The sequence below is a fragment of the Bacillus rossius genome (assembly GCF_032445375.1).
Source record: "Bacillus rossius redtenbacheri isolate Brsri chromosome 9 unlocalized genomic scaffold, Brsri_v3 Brsri_v3_scf9_1, whole genome shotgun sequence".
NCBI classification, from domain to species: Eukaryota; Metazoa; Arthropoda; class Insecta; order Phasmatodea; family Bacillidae; genus Bacillus; species Bacillus rossius.
In genome coordinates, this window is record NW_026962012.1 from 2360639 (window position 1) to 2377294 (window position 16656).

At 40.8% G+C, this 16656-nt stretch overlaps 1 protein-coding gene across 1 annotated transcript in view; it reads left to right on the plus strand.

Annotated features, from left to right (window-relative positions):
* The window catches only part of LOC134542586 (homogentisate 1,2-dioxygenase), a 61937-nt gene extending 46323 nt beyond the window's left edge, over positions 1-15614 (plus strand). The window contains exons 9-10 of the mRNA XM_063386962.1: positions 13610-13791; positions 15282-15614. Coding sequence (XP_063243032.1) covers positions 13610-13791; positions 15282-15419 — 320 coding nt within the window. The 3' untranslated portion in view covers positions 15420-15614. The remainder of the gene's footprint in view (positions 1-13609; positions 13792-15281) is intronic.
* Positions 15615-16656: the final 1042 nt, after the last annotated feature.

Here is a 16656-nt window from a genome sequence, read left to right on the forward strand (position 1 = left end):
CCGCATAAAGAGGAAAATGAAATGCAGAGACCCTAAATATATTTTAGAAGCACAATAAAAGAAACAAATGGCAATTAAATCAAAATTAAAAAATGATTAGTTTTTTCTATAAATAACTGAACATAAGGCTTTGATAACCAACTAATATGCTATATTAGGCCTAGTACTTTACAAAAGTTAAATAATAATAATAATAATAATAACAATAATAAAAGGCGACTGCTTTATCCTAAAATCATAGAGATTTTTGTTATATAAAATTATTTGTTAGAAGTGTTTCGAACTATTGCAAGAATTTGTGTGTATTTTTTCATCTGCTGCCATAAACATTCCATACATATATTTTGGCATATAGTTCATTTTAATTAACACTAGTTTGTTTTGTTTTCACAATTAAATATATTGCATTAATGAATTACGTTATAAGCAGAAGTGTTATCAGTAGCAAACATGTGTTTTCTCTTCAATTTATCTAGGAAATTTTCTTCATACGAGATGATTATTACAGATGTTTCTTAAAGAATGCTTGATCTGTCTTAGTATGACTATGACGGCAATTGTTTCGTTTTGGGATTTTAGCACTGTAGTAAACATTTAAATTATTTTTGCAAAACATTTTTGTAAGTGTTGGAACCTTGGTACTTAAGGTACGTGCCATTTAAATTTATAATAAATATATGAGTAATTTATAAGGAAACGTTACTGTTTATTTCGAGGATTCAGAAATTAAGCTGGAAAGAATTCCGAGTGTATATATATTGTATGCACACTCACAGTAAATATCTATGTAGAAACCTATTATAGATTTTACGTTGCAATTCTACAAAATAAATATGTTACTGGAAAAAACATGTTTTGCAATCTTGGAAAATATAAATCTCACAAATAAGTTTAAAATGAACCAAATTATGCTTGTCTACCGTAAAAAAGTTTGGTATCTTAGTTGTTCCCAAAATAAAATGCTGCATATAAAATACTTTGAGTGTGTGTTCTCGCAATTTCAAATTCTTGCACATTTTTAAATATTCAAAAGCCTAAGAATCAATATATGGTATGGAAACAATTTGACATTTTTTTAAAGGGTTTTAGTTACATGCAAATACGTTAAATTAACTATTAAAAAATGCTGGAGACGTTATATTTTTTATTAAATATATATAGGCTATGAATAAATTCATTAATATAAAAAGTTACAAGCCAGCTAATGGTTCTCTATCATTCTTTTGCGGAAATTACCGTTGCAGTTAATCCGTTTTCTGTGCCGGTACAAAATATGCGATATGTTACAGTTATACTTGAACTAAGTTAGAAATTATACCTCTTTCTTCTGCATTTCTCTTTCTTACCGTCAAGCTTTTATCACGAAGTGTTTCTTGTTTTTTTCTAATGCTTCTCCAAAAGCCGCCCCCAAGCATTTTCAGAGTAAAAAAATATTTTATCAGAAGTTGCTTATCTAAGGCAGTTTTAAAAGCACACTAATATTCTATGTTTTTTTTTTCAAATGTCAGTTTGTTTATATATTATATTGGTTCATATTTGCTGAAACTCAATATGCAGGGTTACATAAAGTAGGAGTAGTAGGCTGGTACTGGATCAATGTAAACATAGAAATGTAAACACCGCGCCAGTACCCCCATGGGCGCCGCCATCTTGTTTCATGGGGGCCGCCATTTTGTCTCACGGAGGCCGCCATTGTTGTTGACATTGGTTACCAGGGCGCGCCACCGTCTGCTGGAGGCCGCCATCTTAGTTCAGCCTTTAGTTACCGGAGCGCGCCACCGTCGCTCCGAAGGCGGGAATTGTATACAAAAAAACCTGGGCACTGGGTGGATTCGATCCCGGGGACGCACCAACGTCGTGGTTAGGAGACGGACGCCTTGACCACTAGACCATGGGACCTGATGAAGTATGGGGAATTAAATAACGAACATATGCTTTAAAGAAGCTATGCTTAAAAGAAGCTATGTCTTTAAAAGCAATACTAGCCATGCTTAAATTTCGAAAAGCACCCGCCATGTCTTAAAAAATGCAACCATACTAGCTATGCCTATAGACCCCACCACTCCACAATATGCCTATAGACCCCCACCACTCCACAACCGCCAAGTTGTATTCGAAAATAAACATCTCCAACCCACCACAACAAGTATGCTTAATCGCCATATGTAATATCGCTATGCCTATAAACCCCCCCACCACCCCACAACCGCCACCATGTTGTATGCTTAAAACAATTGACGCCATGATGTATGCTTAAAGCAAACACCCCACCATTATGCTTAACCACCATGTCTTTAAATTAAAAAAAATATGTCTATAAACCCACCACTCCACAACCGTCATATTTAAATATGCTTAACCTGCCATGTTGTATTCGAAAATAAACGTCTCCAACCCCCAGTACAAGTATGCCTAAAACCCCCGCCAATATGCTTAACCGCCATATTGGTAAATTACAAAAATTAAGCTAAAATCAATTACCGCCATATTAGCTATGACTAAACCGTTAAATATCGAAAAAAATATGTCTATAAACCCCCCACCCCAAGTATGCCTAAAACCCCTGCCATTATGCTTAACCGCCATGTCTTTAAATAAAAAAAAATATGTCTATAAACCCACCACTCCACAACCGTCATAATTTAAATATGCTTAACCCGCCATGTTGTATTCGAAAATAAACGTCTCCAACCCCACTATAAGTATGCTTAATCGCCATATTTAAATTTTGAAAAAAAAAATGCTATATTTAAATTTCCAACAGCCATATTTAAATTTCCACCCGCCATGTTGCAGTATGCTTAAAAGCCCCACCCGCCATATTAGCTATGACTAAAGAAACATAACCTCAAAATCCCGCGCAGAGAGAGCGAGATGTTGCCGGCTGGAGCGTCACTCGTAAACTGCGCAATTATAATCCCCACAACATATTATAAACATAATAATGTCTTTAAAAACAACACTGTGTGTGTGCAACACGCCAAGTAATAAGCATAGTTACTACTACTTTACATCGAGTAAAATAAATAATAAGCATAGTTAAAAGATTTAATAATATTAAGCATATTTAAAAAACACTTTGTAGTAATTGGCTCTCGGCCAATGTGTTAAGCTTTACTGTACGTCGAGTTACAAAAGCCGTGCTGGAAGCCCCGCTCGTGCGACCAGGAATGTATTAAGGGACCCCTACAGGTAACACGAAGCGTTAAGTAATTAGCTGCGGCATGAATGCCAGAAATAAACTATATAGGCTTAGTTAAAAAAAGTACGCAAAGTTAAAATAAATAAACAGTTCTATCCCTCCAAATAAGCATACATAAAATAAAAACTCACCGGAAAGCACCCCCACCCACCCCGGCGAAAGGAAAAAAACTAAATGTCGTGTAGGGAGCCGCAAGCATGTTCTCACACCGGTGGCCGCGATGCGTCTGAGGGGACCTGTTGACAGAGTCTGGCGCAAGTGAAAATGTTTACCGATGCGGCACGTGGCCGGAGGGGGAAAAGTGAAAGCGCCACTCCGGGACTCGTCCGCGAACGCCCCAGGTGGCAAGTTGTTATGTCGGACACAGGCGGCGAGGCCGAAAAACAAAAGACGTGCGACCCACAAACCTACGGGCTAACATCACGGTAATTAACCCAAGTCTTTACGGAAACGGGAAAACCTTTCCACGACACTAGGAAACGTTCGCCACACTTTTTATGAATTTTATTCACTAAATAAGTATCGGTATATGCAGTTACCTGAATCTCAGGACCATAAAATCCGCCTTTAATTTCATTACCGTCCAAATCACTCAAATGAAACACACATGGAAAATTATTCATAACTCTGACCACTCTGAAAACTTCGTGCGACCACCTCGGTTTGAACCCCTTCTCAAACACTGTCTTGAGTTGTGATATACGTACGTACGAACCCACGCGAGCCTTTAACCGTCTAGAATCTATTTTCTTAACATATCTGTAAACTGTTTGTAGCAAAGAGTTATCGCTCACAGCATTCGGAGCCATGCCTATAGTGCGGTGGAACCTATTATTGTAGACAGAAAGTAATTTCGGTAAAAGTGTAAGCCACTTATAATTGCCTTGTGCCGAGAACTCACGGTAAAGCATATCCTTGAAAGTCCTATTAAAACGTTCTACAACAGACGCCTTGACTTCGCTATAACTAGAATAGTGATTAATTGCGTACTTTTGCATTAAGGCTTGAAAATGTTTATTGTAAAATTCCGCTCCAGCGTCGCTTTGAATATTCTTAAAACTTCCCGCCTCATGTAAAATACTCTTCATGGCCGCGGTGACTAATATTCCCGTCTTTCGTTTAAGCACGTTTGCTATAGACATCTATAGCAGTAAGGATGTACTTGAAACCGCTATTTATCCTGCTGTACGGAATCATCTCCACCAAATCAATCTGTAATAAATCGCGAAGCCCATATGTCAACACACATCTACGAGGAAAAATTCTGTGAACTCCGCGATGCAGTTCATTAGAAATCCCACGTTGTGCGACACTCATTTTACGATATATCCAGCTTCCTTCAACTCTTCAAGAATAGATATCACCTCGTTGCTATGTCCGGTATGGCCAGCAGCTTGCGAGGCCATTAGTAATCTGAGGCGAGCAATAAGTTGGTTCGGGTTGTCCCAATAGATAAATTGCTTTGTGCGTTGCAAATCCAATGTTTTTTGTAACAAGCCACTTCCTCGCTGAGATGAGTCAATATTCGGAAACAATCCTTTAATGATATCAAACTTTGCATGTGTTTCGCTTTTATATCGTTTCGTCGCAGGATCATTTTTTTTATAATAAGCATTTGTAATATCTAGTAAATGTCCGTATTGTTTTAAGGCAGAATCGGAGTAGGTGTGCGGCACTCGGCGGAACAATAATTCGAATAAGCCGGGAGCAGGCTGTATCAATTCTTCGTTGACGCGAATTAAATTATTATCGTGAAAAAATACTTCCGTATCCCCTAAGAACCAATGGTTATTGCGTTTATAGAGACCGTAGGTCCCATCACCCGAGCGAAGGTTGTAGCTCTATATGTAAGACTGTAATTCACCCAATGAATCATTCATAACATTGCGACGTATACTAGTGTCAGAATCATAACCATCAATCATTACCGGTTCCGGCTTCACCTCTGAAGACTCTTGTTTCGGAACAATATCACGTTGATGTGCAACAATCACCGCAGTTTGACGATGCAGTCTCAAAATGTGAAATGCACACGTACAAACCATACATTGCGGGACCGTACGAGCCAAGCTGCGGTGATTGTTGCACATCGAGTATACTATATTCCATTTGGAAATACTTTGAAACCTAATTTTTCTAGGAACCTCACGTTGGCAGGTGTTAACCGCTTGATGTTTGCTTTCGTACTGGCTCTATGCTTGCTCACCCCCGCCCCTTTATGCAAACCAAAGTATCTTACGCCCATACTTTTTTCAAATGTAAGCGTAGTGTAATCACCTCATTTCTAAAGTTGATTAATTTACCGTTCTGGTCTACCACTCTAATAACCAACTCTCGTATTTGTTGCACGGTAACCGGACTGTAAATGAGTGTTTGAGGCGTATCACTGAGCTTATATCCTGGAGGAACGTTCGGGGAAAATTCGTGTATCGTACTGTTTGGTTTTCCATTAAGAAAGCTGTGGCCAATAATATTCGCCGTGATTCTAATCACATTTACCGGCATCACGTTTACGGGCTGGGTCGACTCGTGAATTTTATTCGCCTCGTAGACTTCCGGTTCGAATCCAAGCATCGGGGCTAGGGAACAGTCGCCGGTGCAGTCGATTTGTGCATTGCTGTGCAATACGCATTGTAGAGTGTTTGGATTACCTTTCAACGAAAACATTACGTCTGTGGGTAGGTGTTTTTTAATATACGTTTCAATGTCTAAGACTTCGTAGGAACCTATTGGTAATTTAATTTCTCGTGTCATCTCTTTGTTCTTCAGCTTGTACCTAAACATTCGGTTGTTTTCGTCCACGTTCGGGATGGAATTGTATACGGTAAAATCCACGAGAGCGAGCTGCCATAACCCGTCACTTACGTTGATCGGTGGGAAGTGTGTTGAACACAGTTCCGATGTGTTTCCACTTAGTATTAGCGTGATGGACATGTTCTTTCGAAGCCGGTTCTCTTATATACCGAGATGAGAAACTTTATGCACAAGTGTCCGCAGTTGAATGAGTTTAACTTTTGCTGTCTATCGTAATTATATGTTATTTTGCAGCCTCTCAGGTATCGCTGCATTTCTAAAGGGGGTGGCAGGTCTCCAAAACTATCGTAATACCGAGCCGTACGACCGGTCTTGGCATACGCTACCCAATGCGTTCCGGGCCCCTTACTCGTATCTAAATTAATAATGCTGCTCTCGTTGTGATATGGTTTTGTGGGTAATTTATCCTTCATAAACACATTTCTAAAATGTGGAATTTTTAATTTCCTAATTGCTGTCTTTATGTCTGTGGTGGTAAGGGCTCGCTTTGGCAGGTTACTCAGTATCCTCATTTCCTTTTCCCGCCCCTCTTCCTTCTTCTTCTCCGCTTGACCCCTCCCCCTGACTTTGGGTAGGGACGCAGGTATAGGCCCGAACCATTTTTTGCAAGCGCCCGCATTTTACTATTGTGCTGTGCGTTGTTCACGGTCTTGGCTATACCCGCCGCTCCGCCAATCAGGCTGCCTAGCGCTGCCAGCGCTGGGAAAATGAAAGGTAGTAGCCCGCCTTTTTTCGCGCGGTTTTTCTTTATTGAGACACCGCCGCCAATCTTACGTTTTACTCTCATTAACTTATTGACTCCCCACGCTGCAATCTTTTCACCGAATTTCGTTGCGGGATTCTTTGCTATTTGTGCGGCTTCGTTCGCTAATATACCGTCGGCTATATGTCTGTCACTTTGGTTATTACTTTTAGAATAGCTAATATCGTGGAGACGACACGCCTCGTCAAGGGAGTTGACTCCTGTATCTCTGCGTGCTAGCCTCTTGGCGAGTTTCGTTCCCGGACCGCAGAAATTATATCCTGGCAGATGTACTTCTACTGGCAGCTTGTTAATAACAGAGTTTATTATTCCTCCACCTCTTTGTACCTTCTTTAGTGTACAACGCATAACACTATACTGATTCGAGTTGGTATAAGTACGCTGTTTTTATAGTTTTCTGTTTAGTTGTGTAATGGAAGTAGTGCCACAGCGCGAGTCGCTGCCTGTGCGGATTACACAGGCTGATGAAGCCAGTGCTCGCGAGTCGCGGCATGGTTCTTTATTACCTTCGACAATAATATGTTTGATTGTCGGTCCGTCCGAATGCGGAAAAACGTGTGTCCTACTCAGTTTACTCGAGGAACCGAACGGTCTTCGGTTCGAGAATGTTTATCTATATTCAAAATCGCTGCACCAACCAAAGTATAAACGGCTGGCTACGGTTCTTAGAGCGGTGGAAGGTTTGGGATTTTTACCGTATACGGAAAATGCTGATGTGGTACCTCCTAGCGAGGCCAGGGCCAATTCAGTGTTTGTGTTTGACGATATGTGTGAGAAACAAGGAATCATACAACAGTATTTTTCTATGGGTCGACACGCACATGTTGATTGTTTTTACCTAGGTCAAACTTATGGCAGAATACCTAAACATTTGCTTCGTGATAATGCGAATGTTATCGTGCTTTTCCGCATGGATATGCTTAATTTGCGACATGCCTACGATGATCATGTAAACAGTGATATGGAGTTTCGCGCGTTTAAGGATATGTGCTTCTTGTGTTGGAAAAATGAACATGGTTTTCTTGTTATCGTAAAGGATTATCCTTTACTTAATGGTAGGTATCGTTGTGGTTTTGATCATTTTATTGTTGCGAGTCATTGAAGGATGTCCTACAGCGTATCGAAGTTTGGAGGTGGTCCTCTGAAACGTCAGCTTGACTCGTGTATATCTCGCGATCTTGATGGGAATTGCGATTTGGGCGGAAAACGTTTAAAGCGTGTGGGTATGCCAAAGGATGCTGGGGATGGCGCGAGTAAACATTATATCGACTCGGTCGCGAGTGTAATCACTCGCACGGTGACGGAGGAGCTGTTGCGTCGGTTTACGGAGCTCAATTCATCGTTAGTCAATGTACGGGATGTGCAGGTTGGTATTATCGAGTTTTTACGTAATATGGAGTTGAAGAAGCAGCGGTCTGTGGACCAAATCAATTCTCGTCTGTCGGTACTGCCAACAAAGTTGGGTTATATGTATGTTACTTTGTTGGAGAATAAACTCGATCTATTTGAGAATGCGATTATAGAAAAGGTAAACGGTATCTTGGCGGAACTGATATTGAAACTTACCGCTAGTGGCGCTGACATTTCGCAACGTGTTTCTCAATTGGCTCGTACTATTGGTGTTGTTAAGAATGGTGTTGATGGATTGGTTTCTGCATCGACTGCGAGGACTGTTGCTAAGCGGCCCACACCTCAGAGACCGCCTCCTAAAACTTAGACATTTTGTATATAAAAAGGCTTTATGCTGTACGGTTATCTTCAGTCATGTCTGCCGAGGCAAACGCTTTAGATCATGTCATACGGAACATACGTGCCAAATATATTTTGGCTAAGCGAGCGCGAATGGAGAGGGATGCGATTAATCAGGAAATGTTCAAGTCTGTTAATTCGCGTTTGGATAGTCTTGGACAGTCGTTTGTGCAGTCTATCCCGCAACGTGATATTGTTCCGAAACAAGAGTCTTCAGAGGTGAAGCCGGAACCGGTAATGATTGATGGTTATGATTCTGACACTAGTATACGTCGCAATGCTATGAATGATTCATTGGGTGAATTACAGTCTTACATATGGAGCTACAACCTTCGCTCGGGTGATGGGACCTACGGTCTCTATAAACGCAATAACCATTGGTTCTTAGGGGATACGGAAGTATTTTTTCACGATAATAATTTAATTCGCGTCAACGAAGAATTGATACAGCCTGCTCCCGGCTTATTCGAATTATTGTTCCGCCGAGTGCCGCACACCTACTCCGATTCTGCCTTAAAACAATACGGACATTTACTAGATATTACAAATGCTTATTATAAAAAAAATGATCCTGCGACGAAACGATATAAAAGCGAAACACATGCAAAGTTTGATATCATTAAAGGATTGTTTCCGAATATTGACTCATCTCAGCGAGGAAGTGGCTTGTTAAAAAAAAAAAAAATTGGATTTGCAACGCACAAAGCAATTTATCTATTGGGACAACCCGAACCAACTTATTGCTCGCCTCAGATTACTAATGGCCTCGCAAGCTGCTGGCCATACCGGACATAGCAACGAGGTGATATCTATTCTTGAAGAGTTGAAGGAAGCTGGATATATCGTAAAATGAGTGTCGCACAACGTGGGATTTCTAATGAACTGCATCGCGGAGTTCACAGAATTTTTCCTCGTAGACGTGTGTTGACATATGGGCTTCGCGATTTATTACAGATTGATTTGGTGGAGATGATTCCGTACAGCAGGATAAATAGCGGTTTCAAGTACATCCTTACTGCTATAGATGTCTATAGCAAATGTGCTTATGAGGTTCCAGTTAAACGAAAGACGGGAATATTAGTCACCGCGGCCATGAAGAGTATTTTACATGAGGCGGGAAGTTTTAAGAATATTCAAAGCGACGCTGGAGCGGAATTTTACAATAAACATTTTCAAGCCTTAATGCAAAAGTACGCAATTAATCACTACTCTAGTTATAGCGAAGTCAAGGCGTCTGTTGTAGAACGTTTTAATAGGACTTTCAAGGATATGCTTTACCGTGAGTTCTCGGCACAAGGCAATTATAAGTGGCTTACACTTTTACCGAAATTACTTTCTGTCTACAATAATAGGTTCCACCGCACTATAGGCATGGCTCCGAATGCTGTGAGGGATAACTCTTTGCTACAAACAGTTTACAGATATGTTAAGAAAATAGATTCTAGACGGTTAAAGGCTCGCGTGGGTTCGTACGTACGTATATCACAACTCAAGACAGTGTTTGAGAAGGGGTTCAAACCGAGGTGGTCGCACGAAGTTTTCAGAGTGGTCAGAGTTATGAATAATTTTCCACGTGTGTTTCATTTGAGTGATTTGGACGGTAATGAAATTAAAGGCGGATTTTATGGTCCTGAGATTCAGGTAACTGCATATACCGATACTTATTTAGTGAATAAAATTCATAAAAAGTGTGGCGAACGTTTCCTAGTGTCGTGGAAAGGTTTTCCCGTTTCCGTAAAGACTTGGGTTAATTACCGTGATGTTAGCCCGTAGGTTTGTGGGTCACACGTCTTTTGTTTTTCGGCCTCGCCGCCTGTGTCCGACATAACAACTTGCCCCCTGGGGCGTTCGCGGACGAGTCCCGGAGTGGCGCTTTCATTTTTCCCCCTCCGGCCACGTGCCGCATCGGTAAACATTTTCACTTGCGCCAGACTCTGTCAACAGGTCCCCTCAGACGCATCGCGGCCACCGGTGTGAGAACATGCTTGCGGCTCCCTACACGACATTTAGTTTTTTTCCTTTCGCCGGGGTGGGTGGGGGTGCTTTCCGGTGAGTTTTTATTTTATGTATGCTTATTTGGAGGGATAGAACTGTTTATTTATTTTAACTTTGCGTACTTTTTTTAACTATGCCTATATAGTTTATTTCTGGCATTCATGCCGCAGCTAATTACTTAACGCTTCGTGTTACCGTAGGGGTCCCTTAATACATTCCTGGTCGCACGAGCGGGGCTTCCAGCACGGCGTTTGTAACTCGACGTACAGTAAAGCTTAACACATTGGCCGAGAGCCAATTACTACAAAGTGTTTTTAAATATGCTTAATATTATTAAATCTTTTAACTATGCTTATTATTTATTTTACTCGACGTAAAGTAGTAGTAACTATGCTTATTACTTGGCGTGTTGCACACACACAGTGTTGTTTTTAAAGACATTATTATGTTTATAATATGTTGTGGGGATTATAATTGCGCAGTTTACGAGTGACGCTCCAGCCGGCAACATCTCACTCTCTCTGCGCGGGATTTTGAGGTTATGTTTCTTTAGTCATAGCTAATATGGCGGGTGGGGCTTTTAAGCATACTGCAACATGGCAGGTGGAAATTTAAATATGGCTGTTGGAAATTTAAATATAGCTTTTTTTTTTTTTTCGAAATTTATATATGGCGATTAAGCATACTTGTAGTGGGGTTGGAGACGTTTATTTTCGAATACAACATGGCGGGTTAAGCATATTTAAATATGACGGTTGTGGAGTGGTGGGTTTATAGACATATTTTTTTTTATTTAAAGACATGGCGGTTAAGCATAATGGCAGGGGTTTTAGGCATACTTGGGGTGGGGGGTTTATAGACATATTTTTTTCGATATTTAACGGTTTAGTCATAGCTAATATGGCGGTAATTGATTTTAGCTTAATTTTTGTAATTTACCAATATGGCGGTTAAGCATATTGGCGGGGGTTTTAGGCATACTTGTAGTGGGGGTTGGAGACGTTTATTTTCGAATACAACATGGAAGGTTAAGCATATTTAAATATGACGGTTGTGGAGTGGTGGGTTTATAGACATATTTTTTTTTAATTTAAAGACATGGCGGTTAAGCATAATGGTGGGGTGTTTGCTTTAAGCATACATCATGGCGTCAATTGTTTTAAGCATACTACATGGCGGCGGTTGTGGGGTGGCGGGGGGGTTTATAGGCATAGCGATATTACATATGGCGATTAAGCATACTTGTTGTGGTGGGTTGGAGATGTTTATTTTCGAATACAACTTGGCGGTTGTGGAGTGGTGGGGGTCTATAGGCATATTGTGGAGTGGTGGGGTCTATAGGCATAGCTAGTATGGTTGCATTTTTTTAAGACATGGCGGGTGCTTTTCGAAATTTAAGCATGGCTAGTATTGCTTTTAAAGACATAGCTTCTTTTAAGCATAGCTTCTTTAAAGCATATGTTCGTTATTTAATTCCCCATACTTCATCAGGTCCCATGGTCTAGTGGTCAAGGCGTCCGTCTCCTAACCACGACGTTGGTGCGTCCCCGGGATCGAATCCACCCAGTGCCCAGGTTTTTTTGTATACAATTCCCGCCTTCGGAGCGACGGTGGCGCGCTCCGGTAACTAAAGGCTGAACTAAGATGGCGGCCTCCAGCAGACGGTGGCGCGCCCTGGTAACCAATGTCAACAACAATGGCGGCCTCCGTGAGACAAAATGGCGGCCTCCATGAAACAAGATGGCGGCGCCCATGGGGGTACTGGCGCGGTGTTTACATTTCTATGTTTACATTGATCCAGTACCAGCCTACTACTCCTACTACATAATATGATTACGTAAATTTCCTTTGCATTTTTTCTTCAAAACCATTATTCAGTTGCCTGCACAATATTCGTTCATATCTGAACGAGATTTTGTGAAAATTTGCCGCAAATTCATGATTGAACAGTTAATAACGTTTACTGAATTGTTGGTCTGCCGAACTCAAAGTACTCATTTTCGCTCAATCTCTCTTTCGTGTGACCACAATCCTTTTCGGTGTTAATGAGTGCTATTTTTTCATGCTAGTTAACTGTTATTCTATACTTGAAAATACCTGTATTTTTAGTTTTGTTCATTGGAATTTCATACAGAGGTGATGGGGCTGCCTTGCGCGGTGCTGTGTTCAGTGGCGGATCCAGGATTTTGGTTTGGGAGGGGCTTGACCCAGCTGAGGCTAGGCTTTATCAAGGCAAACACTAAAACAATAGTGGACCCAGAGTCTTTTGGAGGGGGCTTGAGCCCCTTAGCCCCCCCCCCCCCCCCCCCTCTGGATCCGCTACTGGCTGTGTTTCAGCTAACGCCAATGGAGCTAAGGGACTCCTTGTCAAGGAAGTGATCGCGTGCCATATTTTCTGTCCTCTTCGCTTTGGCGTTTTGGTTGTCCCTCAGTTCCTAGAAACTCTGCAGGTAATCTTGGAGGAAGGGTGTGAGCGGATGATGGTTGTGGGGGTTGCTGGGTGGAGGGGTGCGGGGTGGAAGAGGACGGCATTAGGAAGAGTACAGTCGCGCCTAGAACATTGTGGCCGGGCATATACCAGACTTGCGGGCAGGTAATTTGGCCTTAAAGGCCTGAGGCGGAACGGTGTTTGGTGAATAGAAAGGGGGGAGGGAGGGGGGCTAGCGAGGACCCTTGTAATCCGGCCAGGCACGCGTGGCATGCCTTACGTCAGTGAACGGCGCGTGACGTCAGTGGCCGTGTGGGGCCCCCAGCCAGCTCCGAACCTGGAGTGCGTCGCGGTACTGTCTGCATTCGTAACAATATAAACACACATGTAAACCGTCTTGTGTGCACAGATGTCACAATCAAAAATCACTGACCCGCAAAAAAATGTTTTCCGTCTGTCAGTCTTTACTGAAGGGAAAAAAAATTGAAAACAATTTGAGTCAACTGAAATGTGTTAGAAAACTGAAATGTCTCAGAAATGTGTTGGTTTTGCAAATAAATAAAAAGTTAATTCTTGAGATAGTAAATTTAACACTTATCACCCCAAACAACTGCGTTATTTTTAACCGCAAGTGAAACAGGTTGACTCTCCGTCGCAGGGAACTGCATGAGCGAGTTCATGGGGCTGATCCACGGCCGCTACGAGGCCAAAGAAGAGGGCTTCCTGCCGGGCGGTGCCTCACTCCACTCCACCATGACACCCCATGGCCCAGACACGCTGTGCTTCGAGGGAGCTTCCAACGCTGAGCTCCAGCCCGCGCGTTTAGCCGACGGCACTCAGGTACAGCGAGCAATCGTTAAGAGCCCGGCCTGTCATGGACACATACAGGTTGCAGAGCTTCATAAAAAACCACACAATTTAAAACATGCATAAAATATTCAAGTGGTGTCTGTTTACGAAAATCATTTAAGGATACCCTGAGGGTTGATGAATATTTCTCTTTCTGTATTTCATTTCTAAACTGTAGTTTTAGAAATATGAAAAGGTCTGATATGTGTGTTTTTAGAGTAATTGTATGCACGAAACAAACGGTACAGATTGTTTAAAGAACATAAGGAACTTGCATTACACCTTTATCATTTCTCTGCCATTTAATGTGCGTACTGCGTACCAGTTCAGAGCCTTGCGCTTAGAGGTGATACCGAGCTAAAAGCATTTATCATCCTGACAAATATAACACAAATATAGGTATCCTTGTCTAGGCAGTCCCCTTAACTCGGCATTATTGGCTTGGCACATTCGGTTATACAGAATTGTCAAACAGTATGCATTCATTTTTCATAATTTCACTTTTAAAAATTATTCCCTTCAAACCGAGGTACTTTTCTTGCAACTTGAGCAATGGAGATAAGTAGTTTTGGAGTAGGTGTGTGGAATCAATATTTTACTGTTAATAATTTTAGTCCATGAGAATGAACAACACTCCAAACCCTCCCCCCAATTTCCTTGGGAATAGAAAAGCAATTGTGGTTATCTTGTTTGTATGACAATGCTCTCTAAATGGTAGCATTTTTTACGATTCTTTCTAACAAATTCCTTTTCAGCAATGCACCTGCCTGTCAGGGGTTTTGTGCTAATGAGGCGGGATGATAAGTGCAAAGCTCGTTGGTACTTAAGAGGGGTATTTATTGCCTCTAACTGCAAGGCTGTTTGGCCTGGCGCGCCTTCTTATTGTGCACACAACTATGAGATTTGAGCGGTACCGCAACATTATATGGTGGAGAACGGAACACAAAGGAGTAATGTGTAATGTAAGTTTCTAGAGTGCTTTCAAAAATTTTACCAGGTGTTTTATGCCTGAAAAGTATTCTGAAAAAAACATGTTTTAGCCATTTTTACGCTTCTAAAAATAGTTTAAAAACAAATGAAACACAACTCACCCGCCCTCAACATATTCTTAAATGATTTTCGTTAACAGACACCACTCTGATATCTTGAACAGTTTTTAAATTGTGTGGTTTATTCTGAAGCATTGCACATAGTATGTGACCAGGTAGGCGGGGCTTTAAATAAACTTCATGCATTATTTTTAATGCAGCTATAGCTTTATAGCTAACCATTGACTTCATTATTTACATCAGCCACCATCTCTATTAAACTATTACCCCGATGACTTTCACAGTACGTGTGGTTTAAGGAAAATTCAGATGCAGACTATATAAACAAGATTAATTGTAGAACCTTAATGGCTTGTCTATCCAGCAACGTCCACGCACCATAAAATCAGACTGAACTACTTCTCAAACAGATTGTGGATGTCATTGTTTCAGGCCTTCATGTTCGAGAGTTCGCTCAGCCTGACAGTGACCACTTGGGGTGAGGAAACATGTCACAGACTGGACCATTCCTACTACCAGTGCTGGCAGACCCTCAAAAAACACTTCAACCCTGCCCGCAAAAACCAGTAATGCCAATGGTCACCACTCAAAGGCTGCTAACATGGACACTGCACTCTCTCTCCCCCCACGGATCTTCAAATGTATTGTGTAATTTAATAACAAGTCAGGCTTTAGAAAATCTTATACACTAGTTTTGTCAGTGGTACAATCTGAAGGAAGGCAGGTGAAAAATATATGTATTGGAATAAACTAAATGCTGAAAAACTGTCATCTCTACAGCCTTCATAAATGACACTTTCCCATGTTATTGACATAGTAAACAAATACCACTTGTTACAAACTTACAGAAACAATCAACAACAAAAAAATAAATGAATGGTGAAAAATATTATATTTACTTAGGTGAACCCATATGTATATTTTTAAATTTCAGGCACAGTAATTTATTATAAAATATAAATGTACTATTTAAGAAGGTATTTTATTTTCATTCTATTGAAACCAAATAGAATTTTTAAAAATATGAAAAACCAAGTTTAGTTAAAAGTAGGGTGCCATACCTGCATGTTAAATGTATCCAAAAAAAAATTATGTTTTTAAAATATAAATCTAAACCAATAAGCAGTTATTGTGCTTCAGCCCATTGAAATTGGAAACAGGATCTTACAAGACTCTCCACCCAACCACCGCTTTGGCCAATCCTGGCATGCTTCCCCTGCTAGTGACCAGAACAAAAGCTCCACCTTGGCATCAGCAGGTAATCACAAGCTACCTCTCACCCGGAACACCTGTCTGCTCACAGGAATTCCGAAGAAACGCCGTAACACTGCTACATTTAACAGTCTAGTTTCATTTTTCATACGATTAGGCCATTCAAATCCTCAAATGTCACTGAATCCTCACTATTCAAAAGATTCAATATTCTAGGGAAAAGTATCATAGAAAAATATTTGAGGAAGGGGAATTCAGAAAACCAAACACTTGCAGCTGACAGGGACTAAGTTTATTAATCCCTACAGATGCTATCAAAAAAAAGTCTGCATCTGCCACCAGCTGCAATGCAATGAGGGTGTGAGTTTAGCATTCCAGGGAAAATTAAACAGAAAAGAGATTGTTGATATCCTGAACGTGAAAACCTGTGCATGTATTTAATTTACATTTGTATCATTTCAAATTTTTTTGGTTAGTTCACATAAATATGTACAGTTAGGTAACATTTCCACACATTTCAGTTCTTTCCTTTGATTTACATCATTACAATTCAAACATTTAATCATTGAAGTTTGATACAATTAAAATACTTTTA